General features: G+C 31.3%; 4 protein-coding genes across 4 annotated transcripts; 1 reads left to right on the top strand and 3 right to left on the bottom strand.

The window, feature by feature from the left end:
- Positions 1-1,333: 1,333 nt before the first annotated feature.
- Positions 1,334-18,174, bottom strand: MKS88_003844 (uncharacterized protein; the record flags this gene model as incomplete). Its single annotated transcript, XM_067216973.1, has 8 exons — positions 1,334-1,435; positions 1,751-2,061; positions 2,180-2,288; positions 2,469-2,622; positions 2,769-2,860; positions 2,998-3,070; positions 3,168-3,214; positions 3,361-18,174. The coding sequence occupies 8 exons, from the start codon at positions 18,172-18,174 to the stop codon at positions 1,334-1,336; spliced, it is 15,702 nt and encodes a 5,233-aa protein (XP_067072654.1).
- Positions 18,175-20,425: 2,251 nt separating this feature from the next.
- MKS88_003843 (uncharacterized protein) lies at positions 20,426-20,877 on the bottom strand (the record flags this gene model as incomplete). Its single annotated transcript, XM_067216972.1, has 2 exons — positions 20,426-20,704; positions 20,854-20,877. 2 exons carry the CDS (start codon positions 20,875-20,877, stop codon positions 20,426-20,428), a joined length of 303 nt encoding a protein of 100 aa, XP_067072653.1.
- An 88-nt stretch (positions 20,878-20,965) lies between these two features.
- On the top strand, positions 20,966-21,604 carry MKS88_003842 (uncharacterized protein; the record flags this gene model as incomplete). Its single annotated transcript, XM_067216971.1, has 1 exon — positions 20,966-21,604. The coding sequence occupies one exon, from the start codon at positions 20,966-20,968 to the stop codon at positions 21,602-21,604; it is 639 nt and encodes a 212-aa protein (XP_067072652.1).
- Positions 21,605-22,210: 606 nt separating this feature from the next.
- MKS88_003841 (uncharacterized protein) lies at positions 22,211-22,576 on the bottom strand (the record flags this gene model as incomplete). The annotated part of the gene is made up of 1 exon (XM_067216970.1): positions 22,211-22,576. The coding sequence occupies one exon, from the start codon at positions 22,574-22,576 to the stop codon at positions 22,211-22,213; it is 366 nt and encodes a 121-aa protein (XP_067072651.1).
- Positions 22,577-22,860: the final 284 nt, after the last annotated feature.

Genomic DNA, 22,860 nt, shown 5'->3' with positions numbered 1-22,860 from the left:
AAAAAAAAAATGGAAAACTAAAGAAATGATATATCAATAAATTAGCTAACCAAAAAATGATAAAATTGCTTGGGGATGAATGAACTGTTCGTAAATACGTAAAATGTAAATCTGCAGTAGTTCGTTTAAAACAATTAAGAATAAATGTATATAAAAATAAGCAAGACCACCATACATATGCACATATATATATATATATACATAAAAGTATGCATTTGTAAACATTTAAATATACGTATTATTATACGTGTATGCGTATGACAGGGCTACCAAAACTTTATTTGCGATGACTTTTTCTATGTTAAATAAAGATAAAATTAATTTTATGCAATACGCATTTTGTTATTTATGTACAGCGTAAAAAGCGAAACGTGTCAACGATGAAAAAAAATAAAATAAATAAAAATAATTCTACAGTAAGGATGGAATTAAGGATAATAAAAAATGTACCTATATAAATAATACCTATGTATGTACTCATGTTATACCTTATTGCATATGCTTTTAATTATGCGTACTTTTTCAGGCAAAAAGGAGAGTATATAAATTTGCTTCTTCGTTTGGCATTATTTTGTTATGCTTTATTTTGATTTGTTTAATTTAATATTCCATTTTTTTTCCCTCTCCGGTTAATCGAATTTACAAATAATATGGCACCATAAGCAAACACTAAAATTTTGTCATAGTATTGCGCAAAATTAACTTCAAAAATTTTAAATTACATATGCTAAATTTATTTTGGGGGAATAATGATGTAATTTTATAAACTAAAAACTACAGTTCTTTTTTAAATTATTATGTATATATATAGATATTTTTTTTTTTAAGCTGAACTAAAATATTTAAAAAAATTTTTTGTTTTTCTGAAAATTTATCATGTTTGAGAAATAATAAGCAAATTTGTGAAATTGTGAAATTGTGAAATTGTGAAATTGCCAAATCGAAATACAACATATAAAAGTGCGCCTGTCCGTTTTTTTTTTTTTTTTGTCACATCGAAATGTAGCAAATAAAAATGTCTCTTATTATTTTTTTTTCATGTAACTAAAATTATCCTTTAAAGTGAACTACATTTATACAACGTGTATATTTCACCTCCCCAAAAAAAAAAAGGCAGAAAACGATAAAAATAGAAGATACAAAAATTTTATATATGTTTATTTTCATTATTGAACTAAAAATTAATTCACAGAAATAAAGTTCATAAACTTCTTTTTTCTTATTCAAAAAATTTTTATTTTAATTTTAATTTTTGAAACGTAAAATTATCACGTTCGAGGAGTGCCTTCTGTTTGTAGGTATATGTTCAGCATGCGTTTTCACTGAAATAAAATTAGGAAAATTTTCTCATAAGTTCTTTGACCTTCTCATTTTTATTTGTTTGTATATACTTCATATCCATTATGTACTTGAACTTTAGTTCTTCGTAATTTTTCTTCAAAAAAGGGAAATTATAGGGGTATATACAAGCGCATTTTTATATAGGTATTCGCATGTCTGTGTGCATGTATATATATATATGTGTTTCCATGCATGTACATATATATATGTGTTTCCATGCATGTACACATATATATGTATTTATGTATGTATGATACATGAAAGGGCAAAAACTAAAATTAAAGAGGTGTAACTCCTACATTAAAGTTCATGCCATTTTGTTTATTTTATTTCGTTTTGATTATTTTATTTCATTTTGTTTATTTTATTTTATTTTATTTCATTTCATTTCATTTTTTTTTTAAATTACTTTTAATATATTATGGTTCGTTATAAGTTTTGTATGTTTGTCTGCCACGACAACCCAATTGGTTGCCTCATCAGCCCAAGACTGCAACTGGGACTCTAAGTTCTCAATTTTAATGTTCTTATCATTTATAATTTTTTCTTTTTCTGTTAATAATGAATGTACTCTTATTTGTTCATCATGTAACTTATCTACCATTATCTCGTAATTTTTGTCACGGATTTCATATACATTTGTATCCAAATAATTTTTTAATTTTTCTTGTAGACCTTTTATTTCTTCCTTATATCGTTGTATACTTTTCGCATCTTCATCTTACGAAGAAAAAAAAAAAAAAAAATTATTTAAAAAGAATAACAAAATATACAAGATTGAATAGACGAAAAAGTAAACTATTACTGCATTCAAAAGTGTATATATACACACACTTACTCAAGCGCGCAATTATGTATATAAAAATGTTTTCAAATTTTATACCTTTATCATTTAATAATTCCAGTAGTTGTTCTCTTTCCTTCTGAAACAAATTTTCTTTTTCATTCTAATATAAAAAAAAAAAAAAAAAAACAGTCAAATAAAATTCACATCCTTAACAATGCATAATTTTTATTTTTTCTAGCTAAACAGAGCTACACATAAACAAACACGCACTCACACATATATATATATATATATATATATATATATATGTATGCACAATGAATGATTATGTATATGTAACCATCATTCGGCAGTTTCGCATTTCCAGGTCCTTTATTAAATCATTCTTCTTTGATAACTCCATTAGCAAATTCTTTGATTTATTTTTATTTTCAATAATGCTACTTTTCATGTCAGCAACGCTTTTCGTTATTTTCGCTAAATTATTATTTAAGCTGGGGAGGTAAAATAAAAATGCACACAGAGAAATTAAAAAGTGGAAAGATTTTTTTTCACCTAATATATCGCATGTAACCATCAAATATATACCAATGTACATATGTACATATATATATACGCTTGTGTATGTATGCATAGGTACCTTAGGATAATTTCATTTTTCTTCAGAAGTTCTTTATGATATTTGTTTTTTTTCTTGACTATTTCTTCTACATTTTTCAGTAAATCCGATTCCTGCATACGTTGTAAATAAAAAATTGGTAGCTATTCTAATTTTGTCTACATAAATGCACTTTCACCCACATACATATACGTTCTTACATATATATATATATATATATATATGTACCCTAGATTTTCTCGCATTTTACCTTATTCTGTGCGACCATTTGAATTTCTATTTTCTTTTCCTTTTTAATGTACACATCAGCTAAGTTTTCTATCCTATAATGATGGGAAAAGACAAGAACAAAACAGAACAAAAAAACGTAAAATTAGTTATATAATTGTATATATCTCTATGTTTTCTTCTTTTGATTACATTTTCGTTATAATATGATTTTCTCCAAAGACATCAAAGAATACGTTCTAAGAAAAAGAAAAAGGAAATGAAGTAATTTTTATTACTAAAGATAGTACATTGCATATGAAAAAAGTCATGGAATTTGTGTCTTTATAATGTACATATAATATATGTGTATGCACGCATATGTACGTGCATGTAAAAGTATTACATATAGGTGCTCCATCGTATTTTCAGTGAACTTGTTGTACATCTCAACATCATCCTTTGGTATGTCCATTTTAATATGTTCCAATGACTTAAACTTGTCTTTAAAATTTTGATACATTTTAGAATTTTTCTTTTCCTCATTGTAATTTATCTCTAATTTCTTTAATTTTTTTTTGTATTTTTTTTTATTTTCATATAATAATTTTATTTTACTTTCTAATCTTTTTTTTTCCTTCATTAAAATATTACTATATTGTTTTTCTTCTCCTAATTTAAGACAAACATCTTTTAAATAAAGAGCCAATTTATGGCTTAAATCAGCATCTTTTGTGTTAGACGTTTGTAGCTCATTCAGCTTATTTAAAAGTTCTGTACTATTTATTGACTCCTTATTTTCATGTCGTAACTCGCACGTTTTATCTCTCTTACGGTTTTTTCCGCTCTTATAATTTATTTCACTTTTGTTGCTACGTTCACTCTTATCGCTTCCTTCACTCTTATCGCTTCCTTCACTCTTATCGCTTCCTTCACTCTTATAGCTTCCTTCACTCTTATCGCTTCCTTCACTCTTATCGCTTCCTTCACTCTTATCGCTTCCTTCACTCTTATCGCTTCCTTCACTCTTATCGCTTCCTTCACCCTTGTCACTTCCTTCACCCTTGTCACTTCCTTCACCCTTATCATTTCTTTCACCCTTATCATTTCTTTCACTACTATCACTTTTTTCACTACTATCACTTCTTTCACTCTTATCATTTCTTTCACTACTATCACTTCTTTCACTCTTATCATTTCTTTCATTACTATCACTTCTTTCACTCGTATCATTTCTTTCACTACTATCAGTTCTTTTACTCTTATCATTTCTTTCACTCATATCATTTCTTTCACTCGTATCATTTCTTTCACTACTATCACTTCTTTCACTCTTATCGTTTCTTTCACTACTATCACTTCTTTCACTCTTGATGCTTCTTTCTTTTCCTCCACTCTTGTCGCTTCCTTCCCCTGTTCCACTATCAGTGCTCCTCACTAAGTGTGCCCTATTCGGGTTTCCTTTTCCACCGTTTGCTAACTTACTTTCGTTAGTTGATGTATCTCGACAGTTCAAACTTTCAATGTATACATTTTTTGCTTCATTATTATTTTGTATATGGACAGGATAAGCGTATATATTAATTTCCCTTGTAATACCTAATTCATCAACATTATGTATATTAGAAAAATCATTATAAAAATAATCTTTTCCGTAAATTTTATGAGTTATAATGTTATGTTTATTTTTCCCCCTTTCAGTTACATCTGTAGATTCAGATTTAACAGATGGTGAATAATAATTTTGTAATTTCCTATGTCTTGAATTATAACCATCTGAGTCATTAACCTTATTATTTTCAAGAAATTTTTTCTTTCCACTTTCATTTTTATATAGATTAATTTTTAATAAATTCATAAGCGTTTCTATCTCTTTTCTTTTAACATTACTACAGTTTGATACGTATTCTCTGTATTCATTTTTGTGTGCTACTTTCTCATTATGTTTTCCCTTAAAGCAGTATGCTGCCTTTACATTAGTTGTCTCCTTCGCATAGTACGATTCCTTCACTTTATATGCCTCCTTCGAATTGTGTGCTTCCTTCATATCATATGTTCCTTTCATGTCATATGCCTCCTTTTTGCTGTGTTTTGGTTTCATATGATATGTTCCTTTCATGCCATATGCCTCCTTTTTGCTGTGTTTTGCTTTAATAGTATGTGCTTCCTTCATATCATATGCTTCCTTTATGCTTTGTGCTGCCTTTACGATGTATGCTTCCTTCACCTTTAGTTCCCCTTTCATAGGATGTGCTTCCTTTGTATTGTGTATTTCCTTCATATTATACACTGCCTTTATACTTTGTTCTTTCTTCATATTATGTGCTTCTTTCACGTTGTTCGCTTCTTTTACATTTTGCAGTTCTTTTACACTGTGTACTTCCTTCAAAGTTTGCGTTTTCTTTACACCAAATGTTTCTTTCTCATTATATGATGTCTTTATGCTGTGTGCGATTTTTACCTTATGTTTATACTTCTCAGTGGGTTCTTTCACATCGTACAATTCCTTTACGTTGTGTACTCTCTTCACATTATATACTTCCTTTACATTGTGTGTTTCCTTTACGTTATGTACTTCTTTCGAAGTGGGTACCTCCGTTACATTGCGTTTTTCCTTCATATTGTATTCATCCCTTATATTATTTGCATCCTTCATATTGTGTATTGCCTTTATGTTTTGTACTGACTTCACATTATTTGTCTCCTTCATATCATACGATTCCTTTATGGTGTGCATTCCCTTTACGTTTTGTGTTTCTCTCACATTATGCGCTTCTTTCACATTATGCGCTTCTTTCACATTATGCGCTTCTCTCACATTATGCGCTTCTTTCACATTATGTGCTTCTTTCACATTATGCGCTTCTTTCACATTATGCGCTTCTTTCATATTATGCGCTTCTTTCATATTAAGCGCTTCTTTCATATTATGCGCTTCTTTCATATTATGCGCTTCTTTCATATTAAGCGCTTCTTTCATATTATGCGCTTCTTTCACATTATGCGCTTCTTTCACATTATGCGCTTCTTTCACATTATGCGCTTCTTTCATATTATGCGCTTCTCTTACATTGTATGCTTCCTTTATACTGGGTACTTCCTTTATGATGTGTGATACCTTTACCTTATGTGTTTCCATCATATTGGATGCTGCCTTTATATTATGTTCTCTCTTTAAACCATGTGCTTCTTTTACATATCGTAATGCTCTTGTGTTATACATTTCTTTTATACTCTGTGGAACCTTTACGTTATGCGTTCCCATCAAATTGTATGTCTCTTTTATATTGTTTGCTACCTTCACGCTGTTCGTTTCTTTCACAACGGTTGAATCCATTTTTCCCCCCCATTTCCTGACAAAAATTCCACGTTTCACATAACTGCTCCGCTCATTTTCCCTCTTTTTATTCATCTCTTCGTGCTCTTTCTTATCTTCTTTTTCATTTTCCTTATCATTCCTGCTAAGTGAATTATAATTGGGGAATACTTTTTTTATAACTTCGTTTTTCTTGAAAGTCATGTTACGTTTTTTGCTTGAAATTTCGTTTTTCCAATTAAACCTTGTGTTGTTATCATTGTGCATATTTCTTCTTGTGATTTGCTCTGTTAATTGTTTAATAATACGCGGGTGTATATCGTGGCACTTATTATGTTGAAGGTTTTTCTCTTCTTCTTCTTCTTCTTCGCATTCCTCTTCCTCTTCCTCCTCTTCTTCCTTTTCTTCTACATCTTCCTTTACTTCCTTTACTTCCTCTTCCTCCTCTTCTTCCTTTTCTTCTACATCTTCCTTTACTTCTTTTTTCTCTTCCTCCCCTTCTTCCTCTTCCTCTTCCTCCTCTTCTTCCTTTTCTTCTACATCTTCCTTTACTTCCTTTTCCTCTTCTTCCTCCTCTTCCTCCATTTCCTTTACTTCTACTTTTCCCCCCACTTCTTCCCGTCCATCGTCGTAGAGCCAGCACCCTTGCTTGTCTTTCCTCTCCCTAATGGAATCACCACTCATCTCAACCGTGTCACTATCAAAGACATCACTATCAATTGAAGAAAAATTTGTTAGATTGGATTTTTCTGAATCTATATCCTTAGTTAATAGTTCTTCAAGTACACTACTTGTTTTTTTTTTATCTTTAAAAATAGATGAAAAGGAACAGATCGTTTCATTTTCTTCCATGTTCATATCATTTCTGCTACTTCTGCTGCTTCTCTTGCTGCTTCGTAAATCGCTGTTCGGTTGTGTCGTCGTAGCATTGCTATAGTTACTATTACCACTGCTACAACTTTTGTAGTATTTATTACAACTACCACTGCTACAACTTTTGTAGTATTTATTACGATTACCACTGCTACAACTTTTGTAGTATTTATTACGATTACCACTGCTATAACTTTTGTAATATTTATTATTATTACTGCTATTATTGTAATTAATATTATTTTTATTATCACGTTCATTCATTTCCTTTCGTTTACTATTTTCCCTTGCAAAGGAACCACAACGTAATTTATCTGACGAGGAATTTTCATGATTTTCCTTATCATCCACCACTTCCTCTTCATCGCCTCCTGCTTCTTCCACTTTTCCCTCCTTTATGCACATTCCCTTTACATTAACTTGATAAAAAGAGTTGTGGCTGTAAAACTCTTTCGCCTTATCCACCTCTTCTTCTTTTGGCTCTTCAAATTGTTTGATCGTAAGACCCTTCATTTCTTTTAGTCCATGGAATTTGCTCTCCACGTTTTTATCATTATAATAATCCATTGTAGCTTCGAATCTTTTTACTTTATCTAAGTAACCAATTTGTACTATTTTCAAGTTATTAATTTTGCTAGAATCATCTATAGTATCGCCTCTAACCTGTTCATTAATTTTATCATAACAATTTTTAGAGAACATATTGCCATTCAAATTTTTATAAAGCGATAATAATTTGGACGATTTTCTTGTTACGTTTTGTTTTATATTTTCTATTAATTTTTCAATATGTTCCTTCTTCTCTTCAAGAGGATGAGAACATTTTTTGTCATTCAAAATGGTGTTATAACTTTCCAAATTTTCTTCATCTCTTTTTAGATCGTTTCCATTTCCCTTCAAATTGTTTCTATATCCCTTTAAAATACTAATGTCTCTTTTCAGAATTTCCCTTTCCGTTTTGTTTTCCTTACCCTCGGACAAATAAATTGGCTTCTTCAAATGTAATTGATGAGTATATTCACATGTGTTGCTATCTGCTTCTTTCTTATTCTTTAGTTGCTCATTTATATAGAGATATGAGTTTGTTTGATCTAACTGATTAGAGTCGTTAGTTGTTCTAATTTTTTCTATGAATGGTATGTGCTTGATTTCATTTTCTTTTCGTCTCTGCAATTCGTCTTTGGGTATTTCAATTTTTTGCGGTAAACCTATTTTTATATTGCGTTCTTCCTGTTTATCTCCTCCTTTAAAGTACACATTTAACCTTTTCATTTCTTTTTTTTGCTCTTGATTCCTTTGTAATTCATCATATGCCTTTATTTCATCATCAAGCTTTTGTCTTACGTATTTCATTAATTTCATTTTTCCGTTCCTTTCTGCTTCTACGTTTATGTAACTTTTTTCTGATTCCACTTCTTTGTCACTTTCTTTATATTCTATTTCTATGCCCTTCTCTTCAGATTCTATTTCTATGCCCTTCTCTTCATATTCTGTTTCTATGCCCTTTTCTTCAGATTCCACTTCTATACTCTTATCTTCATCTGATTGCACTTTTAGGATATTATGTTCTTCTAATTTTACGTGCATATCTTCCTCTTCAGATTCCATTTCTATACTCTTCTCTTCTTCTGATTCTACTTCTACGCTCTTATCTTCTTCAGATTCCACTTCTACGCTCTTATCTTCATCTGATTGCACTTCTAGGATATTATGTTCTTCTAATTTTACGTGCATATCTTCCTCTTTTGATTCTTCTTCTACGTCCTTCTCTTCTGATTCTATTTCTATGCCCCTCTCTTCAGATTCCAATTCTATACTCTTCTCTTCTTCTGATTCTACTTCTACGCTCTTATCTTCTTCAGATTCTACTTCTACGCTCTTATCTTCTTCAGATTCCACTTCTATACTCTTCTCTTCTTCTGATTCTACTTCTATGCTCTTATCTTCAAATTCTACTTCTACGCTCTTATCTTCTTCAGATTCCACTTCTATACTCTTTTCTTCTTCAGATTCTACTTCTACGCTCTTATCTTCTTCAGATTCCACTTCTACGCTCTTATCTTCTTCAGATTCCACTTCTATACTCTTTTCTTCTTCTGATTCTACTTCTATGCTCTTATCTTCATCTGATTGCACTTCTAGGATATTATGTTCTTCTAATTTTATGTGCATATCTTCCTCTTTTGATTCTTCTTCTACGTCCTTCTCTTCTGATTCTATTTCTATGCCCCTCTCTTCAGATTCCAATTCTATACTCTTCTCTTCTTCTGATTCTACTTCTACGCTCTTATCTTCTTCAGATTCTACTTCTACGCTCTTATCTTCTTCAGATTCCACTTCTACGCTCTTATCTTCTTCAGATTCCACTTCTACGCTCTTATCTTCATCTGATTGCACTTTTAGGATATTATGTTCTTCTAATTTTACGTGCATATCTTCCTCTTTTGATTCTTCTTCTACGTCCTTCTCTTCTGATTCTATTTCTATGCCCTTCTCTTCAGATTCCATTTCTATATTCTTCTCTTCTTCTGATTCTACTTCTACGCTCTTATCTTCAAATTCTACTTCTACGCTCTTATCTTCTTCAGATTCCACTTCTATACTCTTTTCTTCTTCTGATTCTACTTCTATGCTCTTATCTTCATCTGATTGTACTTCTAGGATATTATGTTCTTCTAATTTTACGTGCATATCTTCCTCTTCAGATTCCACTTCTATACTGTTCTCTTCTTCTGATTCTACTTCTACGCTCTTATCTTCATCTGATTGCACTTCTAGGATATTATGTTCTTCTAATTTTACGTGCATATCTTCCTCTTCAGATTCCACTTCTATACTGTTCTCTTCTTCTGATTCTACTTCTACGCTCTTATCTTCATCTGATTGCACTTCTAGGATATTATGTTCTAATTTTACGTGTATATCTTCCTCTTTTGATTCTTCTTCTACGTCCTTCTCTTCTGATTCTATTTCTATGCCCCTCTCTTCAGATTCCACTTCTATACTCTTCTCTTCTTCTGATTCTACTTCTACGCTCTTATTTTCTTCAGATTCTACTTCTACGCTCTTATCTTCTTCAGATTCCACTTCTATACTCTTCTCTTCTTCTAATCTGACATCCACGTCCTTCTCTTCTGATTCTATTTCTGTGATCTTCTCATCTGATTGCACGTTTATGTATTCATCTTCTGACTCTACATCTTTGCCCTCCTCTGCTTCGGATTCTGTTTCTATACTCTTCTCTTTTTCCGATTCTGTGTCTTTATCATTTTCTATTTCGGATCCAACTTCTATGTCCTTCTCTTCTTCTGATTTTATGTTAATGAACTTTTCATCTTCTGATACTATGTACATGATCTCCTCTTTTTCTGATTCTTTGTCTTTGTCATTTTCCATTTCTATTTCTAATTCCATGCTCATGTCTTCATCTTCTTCTCTCCCCACGTCTTTATTCTTTTCTATTTCTGATTCTATATCTATGCTCATTTCTTTTGAATCTACGATTTTCTCATCTTCTAACTCTACATCTCTCTTCTTTTCTATTTCTGATTCAACTCCTATGTCTTCATCTTCTTCTCTCTCCACGTCTTTATTCTTTTCTATTTCTGATTCTATGTCTATACTCTTTTCTTCTTCTGATTCAACTCCTATGTTTTCATCTTCTTCTCTCTCCACGTCTTTATTCTTTTCTATTTCTGATTCTATGTCTATACTCTTTTCTTCTTCTGATTCTACTTCTATGTCATCTTCTTCTAACTGTGCAACTTTGCTCCTTTCTTCTTCTGATTCTATATCTACGTGATTTTCATCATTTGATTCTGCGTACATGCTAATCTCTTTTTCTGACTCTGCGTCTTTGCCATTTTCTATTTCTAACTCCATGTTTACCTTTTCTTCTTTTTTTGATTTTACTTCTTTGTTTCTTTGTTCTTCCGATTCTTTAACTATGCCCTTCTTATCTTTCGTTTCTATGTACATGAACTTCTCTTTTTCTGATTCCACATTCATGTCTTCTTCTTCTAACTCTAATTCTAATTCTATGTTCTTTTCTATTTCCGATTCTGCTTGCACGTCTTCATCATCCTCTGCCACCATAATTTTACACCTTTCCATTTCTGACTCTATATTTATGCTCTTTGCTCGTTCTGATTGTGTACCTGAATATTTTTCTTTTTTTGATTCTAGTTCTATGCCTTTTTCTATTTCTGATTCTATATATATACTCTGTTCTACTTCTGACTGTGCTTCTATGCTGCTTTCTTCTTCTGATTCTATATCTATGTGCTTCGCACCTTTCGATTTTATGTACATGATCTTCTCTTTTTCTAACTGTGCATCTTTATCATTTTCCATTGTTAATTCTATGTTAATATCTTCTTCTTCTGACTCTATTTCTATACTATTTTCTTCTGATTCCATTCCTATGTGCTTCTCTTCTTTTGATTCTATATATAAGTAATTCTCATCTTTTGATTCTATATACACAATGTTTTCTTTTTCTAATTCAATATCCTCTTCTAATTCTGATTTCATATTCGTATCCTGTTCTGTTTCTAATTTCATTTGCATGCCTTCTTCTTCTGATTCTACTTCTATTATTTGCTCATCTTCTAACTGTGCATCCTTGTTCTTTTTCATATCTAATTCCACTTCCATGTCTTCTTCTTCTGATTCCAGGACTTTGTCCTTTTCTATTTCTGATTCCATATATATGCTGTTTTCTTGTTTTGACTGTGTATCTATACCTTTTTCTTCTTTTAATTCTACTTCTATGCCTTTTTCTATTTCTGATTCTATATATATACGTTTTTCTTCTGATTCAACGTCTACTTCGCTTTCTTCTTCTGCTTCTACGTTTATTTTACTTTCTTCTTCTGATTCAACGTCTATTTTGCTTTCTTCTTCTGATTCTACGTCTATTTTGCTTTCTTCTTCTGATTCTACGTCTATTTTGCTTTCTTCTTCTGATTCTACGTCTATTTTGCTTTCTTCTTCCGATTCTACGTCTATTCTGCTTTCTTCTTCTGCTTCTACGTCTATTTTGCTTTCTTCTTTTGATTCTACTTCTATTTTGCTTTCTTCTTCCGATTCTACGTCTATTCTGCTTTCTTCTTCTGCTTCTACGTCTATTTTGCTTTCTTCTTTTGATTCTACTTCTATTTTACTTTCTTCTTCTGATTCAACGTCTATTTTGCTTTCTTCTTCTGATTCTACGTCTATTTTGCTTTCTTCTTCTGATTCTACGTCTATTTTGCTTTCTTCTTCTGATTCTACGTCTATTTTGCTTTCTTCTTCCGATTCTACGTCTATTCTGCTTTCTTCTTCCGATTCTACGTCTATTCTGCTTTCTTCTTCTGATTCTACGTCTATTTTGCTTTCTTCTTCTGATTCTACGTCTATTTTGCTTTCTTCTTCTGCTTCTACGTCTATTTTGCTTTCTTCTTCTGATTCTACGTCTATTTTGCTTTCTTCTTCTGATTCTACGTCTATTTTGCTTTCTTCTTCCGATTCTACGTCTATTCTGATTTCTTCTTCTGCTTCTACGTCTATTCTGCTTTCTTCTTCTGATTCAACGTCTATTTTGCTTTCTTCTTCTGATTCTACGTCTATTTTGCTTTCTTCTTCTGCTTCTACGTCTATTTTGCTTTCTTCTTCCGATTCTACGTCTATTCTGCTTTCTTCTTCTGCTTCTACGTCTATTCTGCTTTCTTCTTCTGATTCAACGTCTATTTTGCTTTCTTCTTCTGATTCTACGTAAATGATATTCTCTTTTTCTGATTCTTCTACAATTTCTTCATCTTCTAAATCTACTTCTTTGTCCTTTTCTATTTCTGATTCTATATCTATATTATTTTCTTCTTCTAATTGTGTTTCTATATTCTTTTCTTCTGGTAATTCTATATCTATTCTCTTTTCATTTTTTGGTTCTACGTACATGCTAATCCTTTTTTGTGATACTGAGTCTCTGTCATTTTCTACTGTTAATTCCATGCCCATATTTTCTTCTTTTTCTGACTCTACTTCTATGCTACTTTGTACTTCCGACTCTACTTCTATGCTACCTCCTTCTGATTCTGTATCAATGTGTTTCTCACCTTTTGATTCTACGTCCATGCTAATCTGTTTTTCTAGCTGTACTTCTTTGCCATTTGCTTTTTCTAATTCCATTTCCATGAATTCTTCTTCGGACTCCACATCTTCGTGCTTTTCCATTTTTGATTCTATATCTATGCGCTTTTCATCATTTGACTTTGAGTACATACTAATCTCTTTTTCGGATTCTGCTTCTTTGTCATTTCTTATAGTTAATTCCATGTCCATGTTTTCTTCTTTTTCTAATTTTACTTTAACGCTCCTTACTTCTGATTCTGTGTCTATGAGGTTCTCATGTTTTGATTCTACGTACATGATCTTTCCTTTTTCTGATTGCACTTTCATCTCTTGTTCTTCTTCCGATTCTACTTCTACAATTTCTTCATCTTCTAACTCAACATCTTTCTCCTTTTTTATTCGTGACTGCACTTTCATATTTTCTTCTTTTGATTCTTCTTCTATATCTTTTCCTATTTCTAATTTTGTATATATACTCCTTTCTACTTCTGAATGTACTTCTTTGCTCCTTTCTTCTTCTGATTCTATATCTACGTGTTTTTCATCTTTTGGTTCTATGTACATGCTAGTGTCTTTTTCTGATTCTGTGTCTTTGTCATTTTCTATTGTCAATTTCATTTTCATTTCTTCATCTATCTCTGATTCTATATCTATAAGCTTCTCATCTTTAGATTCTACGTACATGAACTTTTCTTTTTCTGATTCCAAGTCCATGTCTACTTCTGATTGTACTTCAATGAGACTTTCTTCTGATTGTACTTCTATGAGACTTTCTTCTGATTGTACTTCTATGAGACTTTCTTCTGATTGTACTTCTATGAGACTTTCTTCTGATTGTACTTCTATGAGACTTTCTTCTGATTGTACTTCTATGAGACTTTCTTCTGATTGTACTTCTATGAGACTTTCTTCTGATTGTACTTCTATGAAACTTTCTTCTGATATCATTTTCATGTCTCCATCATCTTCTGATTCCAGTACTTTACCGTTTTCCATTTCTGACTGTATATCTATGCTCTTTTCTTCTGATTGTGTACCTACACTCTTTTCTTCTTCTGATTTTACTCCTATAAGCTTCTCATAATTCGATTCTACGTATATGCTAATCTCTTTTACTAACTCTACACTCTTGCCCATTTCTATTTCGGATGCTACTTCTTTTTCTTTTTCTTCTTCTTCTTCTGATTCCACAAATTTATATTTATTTATTTCTAATTTCACTTCTATGTCTTCTTCTTGTGACTCCACGTCTTCGTCCTTTTCTATATCTTCTTCAGACTCTATATATATACTCTTTTCTTCTTTTGATTGTGTACCTATACTACTTTCTTCTTCTGATTCTATATTTATGCTTTTTTCTCGTTCTGATTGTGTACCTGTATATTTTTCTTTTTTTAACTCTAGTTCTATGCCTTTTTCTATTTCTGATTCTATATATATACTCTTTTCTACTTCTGACTGTACGTCTATACTCCTTTCTTCTTCTGACTCTATATCTATGTTATTTTCACCTTTTGGTTCTATGTACATGTTAATCTCTTTTTCTGGCTCTATATCTTTTTCATTTTCCATCTCAGATTCCATTTCCATATCTTCTTCTTCTTCTGACTCTATATCTATGTTATTTTCACCTTTTGGTTCTATGTACATGTTAATCTCTTTTTCTGGCTCTATATCTTTTTCATTTTTCATCTCAGATTCCATTTCCATATCTTCTTCTTCTTCTGACACTACTTCTATGATTTGTTCATCTTCTGATTCTTCATCTTTGTTCTTTTCTATTTCTGATTCTTCTTCCATGTCTTCAACTTCTTCAGTTTCAACATTTTTACACTTTTCCATTCCTGTTTTCACTTCCATATCTTCTTCTTCTTCTGATACTACTTCTATGATTTGTTCACCTTCTGATTCTACATCTTTGTTCTTTTCTATTTCTGATTCTGCTTTCATGTCTTCAACTTCTTCAGTCTCAACATTTTTACACTTGTCCATTCCCGTTTTCATTTCCATATCTTCTTCTTCTGACACTACTTCTATGATTTGTATACCTTCTAATTCTGCGTCTTTTTCCTTTTCTATTTCTGATTCTATTTCTATGTCTTTTTCTTCTTCTTTTGATTCTATTTCTATACTGCTGTCTTCTTCTGATTCTGTATCTAAGTGCTTTTTATCTTTTGATTCTACGTATATGCTAATCTCTTTTACTAACTCTACGTCTTTTTCCTTTTCCATTTCTGATTCCACTTCTATAATATTCTCCTCTTCTGATTCTATATCTTTGCTCTTCTCCTGTTCCAATTTTACTTCTAGGGTTTCTTCATCATCTGACTCCACGTACATGTTATCCGTTGCTTCAGATACTACTTCTGTATTCTTTTCTTCTTCTGACTCCACGGTCATGTTCTCCTGTTCATATTCTACTTCTATGGTTTCCTGATCTTCTGACTCTACTGTTATGCCCTCTTCTGATTCTACTACTATGTCTTCCTCTTCTGACTCGATACCCACATCTTGCTCTTCTGATCCTACTACTATGTCTTCCTCTTCTGATTCGATATATATGTTTTCCCCTTCTGATTCTACTACTATGTCTTCCTCTTCTGACTCGATACCCACATCTTGCTCTTCTGATCCTACTACTATGTCTTCCTCTTCTGATTCGATATATATGTTTTCCCCTTCTGATTCTACTACTATGTCTTCCTCTTCTGACTCGATACCCACATCTTGCTCTTCTGATCCTACTACTATGTCTTCCTCTTCTGATTCGACATACATGTTTTCCCCTTCTGATTCTACTACTATGTCATCCTCTTCTGACTCTACGTATCTGCTCCTTTCCTTTTCTGTATCTACATCTTTGCTCTCCTCTCCTAATTCTACTTCTATGATTTGCTCATTATCTAACTCTACATCTATATCCTTTCCTGTTTCTGATTCTAACTGTATACCTTTTTCTTCGTCCAATTGCATAACCATGCTATCATCATATTCTGCTCCCTCTTCGCATTTTAATTCTATGTATATATCCTCTTCTTCCGATGATATACTTGATGATTCTTCATTCTCTTCTACTGTTTTTATGTCTATAACCTCTTCATATCTTTCGGTTTCTACTTCTCTGCAAGTCTCTAGTTCTTTCCTATATAATACCCTTCCCTTTAGTTGTATACTGTTCTGCACCGTACACTGTGCTTCTGGCTTATGTTGTGTTCCTGACTCATGAAGTTCTTCTGGCATAAGTTCTGATTCATCCTTAATTTCAGTGATATACAATTCTGGGTATTCATTTCGTATGTCATAATATAATAAGTTTACATCTTCTAAAATTTCATCATAAGTATAATTTTCATATATTTGGTTTCTATCATAGTTAGGACAGTTACTCTGAAGGAGGTACTTCTTTGTAGAAGCAAAGCTGAGGTTACCTGTGGTTTCATCGATAACTGCATTACTTACTGTGTCGACAAGTGGATTGGCACATACGTCTGTGTTTACGCCTGCATCTACACTCGAGTCTACACCTGCATCTATATCATCTTCTGCACCCGCTTCCATATCAGTAATCAGCTTGCATTTCGTGTTAATACTTTTTAGGGCATTATATACGCTCATAAATAGGTACTTGGGTCTAATAACATTTTGATTTCCTTGTAAGAATAAATTTTGTAGACTGTTAAAATTTTTATACTTTTTCAAAATATGTATAAAGTAAGAATAAGAAGTAGTATTTTTTTTTTTAAATTTCTTTTCATGATATTTCTTTAACCAGTTTTTATTATCAAGAATATAAAAAAGTTGTACAGGATGATTAATTAGATTTGATCTAAGGTCTAAAATTTTTAAATTTTTAAAAACACTTAGTCCTTTTAAATTTGTTAGTCTGTTTCCTCTTAGATGTAATGTTTCTAACGAGTTAAAAAATAGAATCATTACATCCTGTTCTGTTTTATTTGCGATGTAATTTTTTATGTATCCGTCATCTGAATACTTCTCGTGTTTCATGCTCCTGCTTCCGCTCCTACTTCTGTTTCTACTACTGCTTCCGCTCCTACTTCTGTTTCTACTACTGCTTCTTCTCCTACTCCCATTTCTACTCCCACTTATGCTCCCACTTCTACTCCTACTTCTACTCCCACTTCTACTCCCACCTCTGCTCCTACTTCTCTTGTTCATAATGTGAAGATACATTTCAAACGTTTTAAGCTTTTTAATATTATTGTAACTCACATCCAAATAACTTAGTCTATTTAGGGGAAGATTTCTGTTCGTATAAAAACGTTTCTCATTCAATATATTTTTATTAAAGGTTTCGTAAAAGATGCTGTTCGAGCTGCTCTCTTGGATGTATTGACTCTTTTTCCTCTTCGCGTTCTTTGCCTGTCTGCGCTGTATTCTTCCTTTACTTCGGTATAGCTTATCACTGTACATTTCATCAGTGTACAGCTTATTGTTGTTCAGATCTTCATAGTTGTACGACTCATTATCACTGTATGACTCATCATCGTCATACAACTTATCATCATATGATTCATCCTCACCATCTTCTATATCATAGTCCTCTTCTCCTTCCTTAAAGTTGAACTTCTTGCCTTTTTTTCCCTCCTTTCCCTTTTTTCTAATTTTCTTTTTTCTAATTCCCTTGAAGCATATATCTGTCAGGTTGTTATGATCGGCAATTATTTTTTCGGTGGATGAAGGAATATAGTCATCATCTAATGACGTTAACTCATTGTTTGATATGTTCAACACTCTAAGATTTTCGAAATGCCTTAATCCTTTTATCGATTTAACATAATTGTTTGACACATCTAAATATGTTATGCTCGTGTAGTCAGCATCTAGCTCGATCAGTTTTTCTAGGATTATATCAGAGTCTTCTAGACTTTTTAGGTTACAGTTAGATAGGTCTAGCAGCATATTATGTATAAGCGTAGGGAGAAAAAGATATATAGGGATAGATATACAGATAGAAAATAGAAAGATAGATAGATAGATAGAGGGAGGGAGGGAGAGAGTGGAGGCAGTATAAATCGATGAAGCGTAAACGAAATTGAAAAAATTAGCACATAAAGAGCACTGCTAAGTTTTTATAATGCCCCAAAGTAAAGTGAGCGGTGAGCGGACAGCAGTACACAGTATGCGATAGTGACAAAGACAACTATTCTAACGCCGATCGTGCAATAAGAAAAGACATTAGAATGTATCAGTTATGCTACTTTTAAGAAATAGCAATACGTGTTCGGACAATGGGTAAATATATTAAGACGTGCGTATTAATCAGTACATGCGTACATGAATATATGAATACATGAACATATTAACACAATTGTGTGTATATGTGTATAGCTTTGCATATCAAGGGCTGCTACACCATATGAACTGCATTCCTGCCGTTTGGACTCAAATTTAAAACGTAAAATAGAACTTGTTCATTTTACTATTTTTACAAATATTAAAAAAAAAAAAAAAATTCTTATTTTAAAGAAGCACTTTTGCCAACACATTCATGGGCAATAACTTTTAAGAAATTATTGTATTTTTTACATGTGTTGCAAAGACAGTGTTTCATTTATTTTGCTTATTTTGTATCTTTCGTATCTTTTGCATATTTTGCTAATTTTGCGTATTTTGCTAATTTTGCGTATTTTGCTAATTTTGCATATTTTACTAATTTTGCATATTTTACTAATTTTGCATATTTTGCTAATTTTGCATATTTTGCTAAATTTTGCATATTTCTCATACTTGGCGTATTTTTACATCTTATCTTCTTGTTACCTTTTTGACAATTATTTTTTAATTTGTTCACAAACATTGCGAGTATTACAAATGCTAATAAAAAAATGCTTAAAAATGTTAACGTACCCCTAGGTACGCGCATACGTATGTGTGTACAGAAAAATCCTTGACAGCGAAAATCTACTATTAGTTTTACTGCTTGTATGCGTGTGCGTATAACACTACATTCATTTATTTTTTTTACCATTCGCTTAAATCAGATATAAAGGCTACATGGCACAAATAAAAAAAAAAAAAAATGAAGAAAAAATGAAGAAAAAATGAAGAAACAATGAAGAAAAAATGAAGAAACAATGAAGAAAAAATGAAGAAAAAATGAAGAAAAAATGAAGAAAAAATAAAAAAAAAGAAAAAAAATATAGCAAAAAAAAATAAGTAAAAAAAACAATAAAACTGTGCTAAGAGTAGGATAAAATAGTACGAAATTTGACAAGATAAAACAGAACGATATAAAATAATATGAAAGAATCAACTACCATTCGAATTCAAATCAAACAGTTGTGTTCTCTTTTAGGCCAATTTTTATGTATAAGCGGTTACCAAAAATATTTAGCCAATCTGAGCATGTAATTATCCCAGCAAGCACATAAAAAAAAAAAAAAAAAAAAAAAAATGAGGAAAATAGTACATTTAACGAAAGAACGCTATGAGGCAGTCAAAATAAAAGAACTATGCCTTAAGTATGTATAAACCAAATTGCTGTAATTTTTTTTTTTTTTATTTTATTTGAAATGAATATACTTCTTCATGAAGTGCTTATATGGATATACACATATGCATATACGCATATACATGTATTTATGTATGTGTCTACAGGTGAATGTGAATATATATGAATGGGTATAAGTGAGCGAGACTCAGCAGGGCAACAGGTTAAAATGCAACCGCCGCAGATATACATTGAGCAGAAGATACATAAGGAGAAAAGAGAAGAATAATATAATTCTATAATTTCTTACCTATTATAAAAAATTATGAAATTATGTTCTTATATTTTTTCTCAGTCAAAATGTGGAACATATTTTTATGTAGTAACTATATTTCGGATAAGTATCTCTAGTTATGCCTCTGTCAATGTTGTATTTTATTTTTACATACACCATAGAAGTAATTATTTCTTTAAACTCCATAGCAGTGGTTATTTATAAAAAGGTCTGTTAGGTGTGGGTTTACGTCTGTGGAGGTGCTTGTTTTCTAGGGGATGTTTTCTTCTATCGTTTCGTAAACATATACATATACACCCACGTGTAGAAGAGGGAGTACAGGTAGTTGTACAAGCGAGTACACTAGCAGGTGCAAACATATACGTTATTGCTTGACTCATAACCTCCCAGATAAAAGGCTTAGAAAAGGAGTGCCTTCATGTATATTAGGACAAAGTGTAATTCGTAAAAAGGTAGAAGAGAGCATTATTATTACTATCATCATTATCATTATTATTATTATCATCATTATTATTATCATCATTATTATTATTATCATCATTATTATTATTATCATCATTATTATTATTATCATCATTATTATTACCATCATTATTATTACCATCATTATTATTATCATCATTATTATTACCATCATTATTATTACCATCATTATTATTACCATCATCATTATTATTATTACATGAATAAGTCAAGCAAAATCTCTTGAAGGGGGAAAAGTATTTTAAAGCATAGTGTACGCTCCGTTGTTAGAGGAAGGAAGTGTTTGTTCTGCGCCCGTCCATCGGCTCGCGAAATTTGAAAAAATAAGGACAAAAAATAAAGAAAAAAATAAAGATAAAAGCATCAGTACTAGCAGCAGCAGAAGAAGCAACATGGGAAGCGGAAGCAGAGTTCTGATAGCGCTGGGAAACGAAATAAGAAAAGAAAACGTAGCAAATTTCAAGAGGGGAGATATCAGCTTGATGTACGTGGATTACCTTAACAGGAAATATAATTTTGGTGAATGGATTAAATCGAGTAATATAAATAGTTATATATGTGAGAAGAATAATGTAATTTTAATTAAACCGATAATATCATTACTTCAGAATTGTAGTAATTTTCAATATAATGTTGGTAAATCAATAAAAAATATGTTAAGCTATTTAAATTATAATAATAACCCAAAAAATATTTGTTTTATAATACCAGACACTTATAGACCAACTGGGAAATATAAATTTAAAAATTACATAAAAATACATGAAAAATTAGGATCAGACTTTTATAATATTTTAAATTCTAATATAATAAATAATTTAAATGATACAAATTATTTACAATTATATATTGGTATAAACAAATTACATTATGACCAATCCACGGGAGTTAACTCAATCTTTCATGAGCCTATCACTGAACAGGAATATAAAGTATTTTATAAAACGTTTCAGTTGGCTGATGAATATTTTAATAAAAAAATTTTAAATGCAAATTTTGTAACTACCAATTTCATTGTTTTTAAAAAAAAATATCCTGCTATGGAGCCTCAAAAGCATTTTAAAGAAAACACCTCAACAAGGAGATACATACTGGATGTGTACAGGCACATGTACAAGTAGGCGCTACAACATCATGTACTCACATACAAACAGATACACATACACATACACACGCACACGCACACACACGTATGCTCAGATTGTTGATCTCATTCCATTGAAGGAAGTAAAACTTGAGTACGCTAAACGTTTTGATATTATGATCGCCTCTCATTTGAGCTTTTTTTTTCAATTATTTTATTATATTATATTGTATGTAATTTTTTTTAATTTATTATTTTATTATTTTATTATTTTATTTATTTTCTCTTCCGTTGGACGTTTTGTTTATCCTTTTGATCATTCGTATGTTCGGAGGATCGGGTTTAGTTATGACCCATGTGAAGCGGGATATTATGGAAACGTCTGTACGTGTTGCTTTGCATGTAAAAAAAATTAATGGAAAATATAAAAAATGGGAAAATTGTTTGATTGCTCAACTTTTTGACTGCTTAACTGCTGAATTATGGAAAGGTACAAAAACTTAAACAAGAGCTATTATGCCGTAATACTCTCCTTTTAGGGATGCCAAGAAACGATCAAGCATGGACATAATACACTTGGAAAAATTAGTATAAGCGCAAAAACATAAACTTAAATATGTATTATCTTTGCACTCTTGTCCTACTACAAATTCACAGGTTTGCATTTACTGTTTATCTCTTCAATAATACCACTAAACATCTTTTCGATCCTTAAGTTTCTATCATCTGTTGATAGCTTATCGAAAAGCTCATCGCATTTAATTAATGAGTTGTAAAATTCTTTTATGTTACTACTTGTTGAAGCCTTTATAAGTTTTGCTTCCTTCACCAATTTTGTCATCTCGTTCATATGATTCTTTACATTAAACTCCACATCCTTAAAGTAAATTTTTCTTTCTTTCACTTCTTTCAAAGTTAACTGTCCTTTCTTTATATTCTCCTCTGCTTTGCTTAGGGATGATTCATAGGCGCTGTTGACTAAGTCCGCACTGTCGTTCTTTTTACCCATTTGGAAGAAAAAAAAAAAAAAAAAAAAGAAAGAAAGAAAGAAAAAGTATGCTATATAATAGTAAACTATAGTACAATACAGTGAAGTACAACACAGAACACTAAACTATAGTGTAGTAAGACGACTGGGGAAAAAGAGTATCAAAAAAAAAAAAAAAAAAAAAAAAAAAAAAATAATAATAATAATCCACCACGCTGTGCAAATTTATCTAGTTAAAATTGTCAAATTTTAAATTCTTGCCAACTTAAAAAAACAAAGAAATAACGTAGCCTAGTTCAAATAAT

This window comes from Plasmodium brasilianum, chromosome 11 (genome assembly GCF_023973825.1).
Source record: "Plasmodium brasilianum strain Bolivian I chromosome 11, whole genome shotgun sequence".
Lineage (NCBI taxonomy): Eukaryota > Apicomplexa > Aconoidasida > Haemosporida > Plasmodiidae > Plasmodium > Plasmodium brasilianum.
Note: the sequence above shows the minus strand (reverse complement) of the source record. Positions and strands in the feature narration are given on the sequence as shown.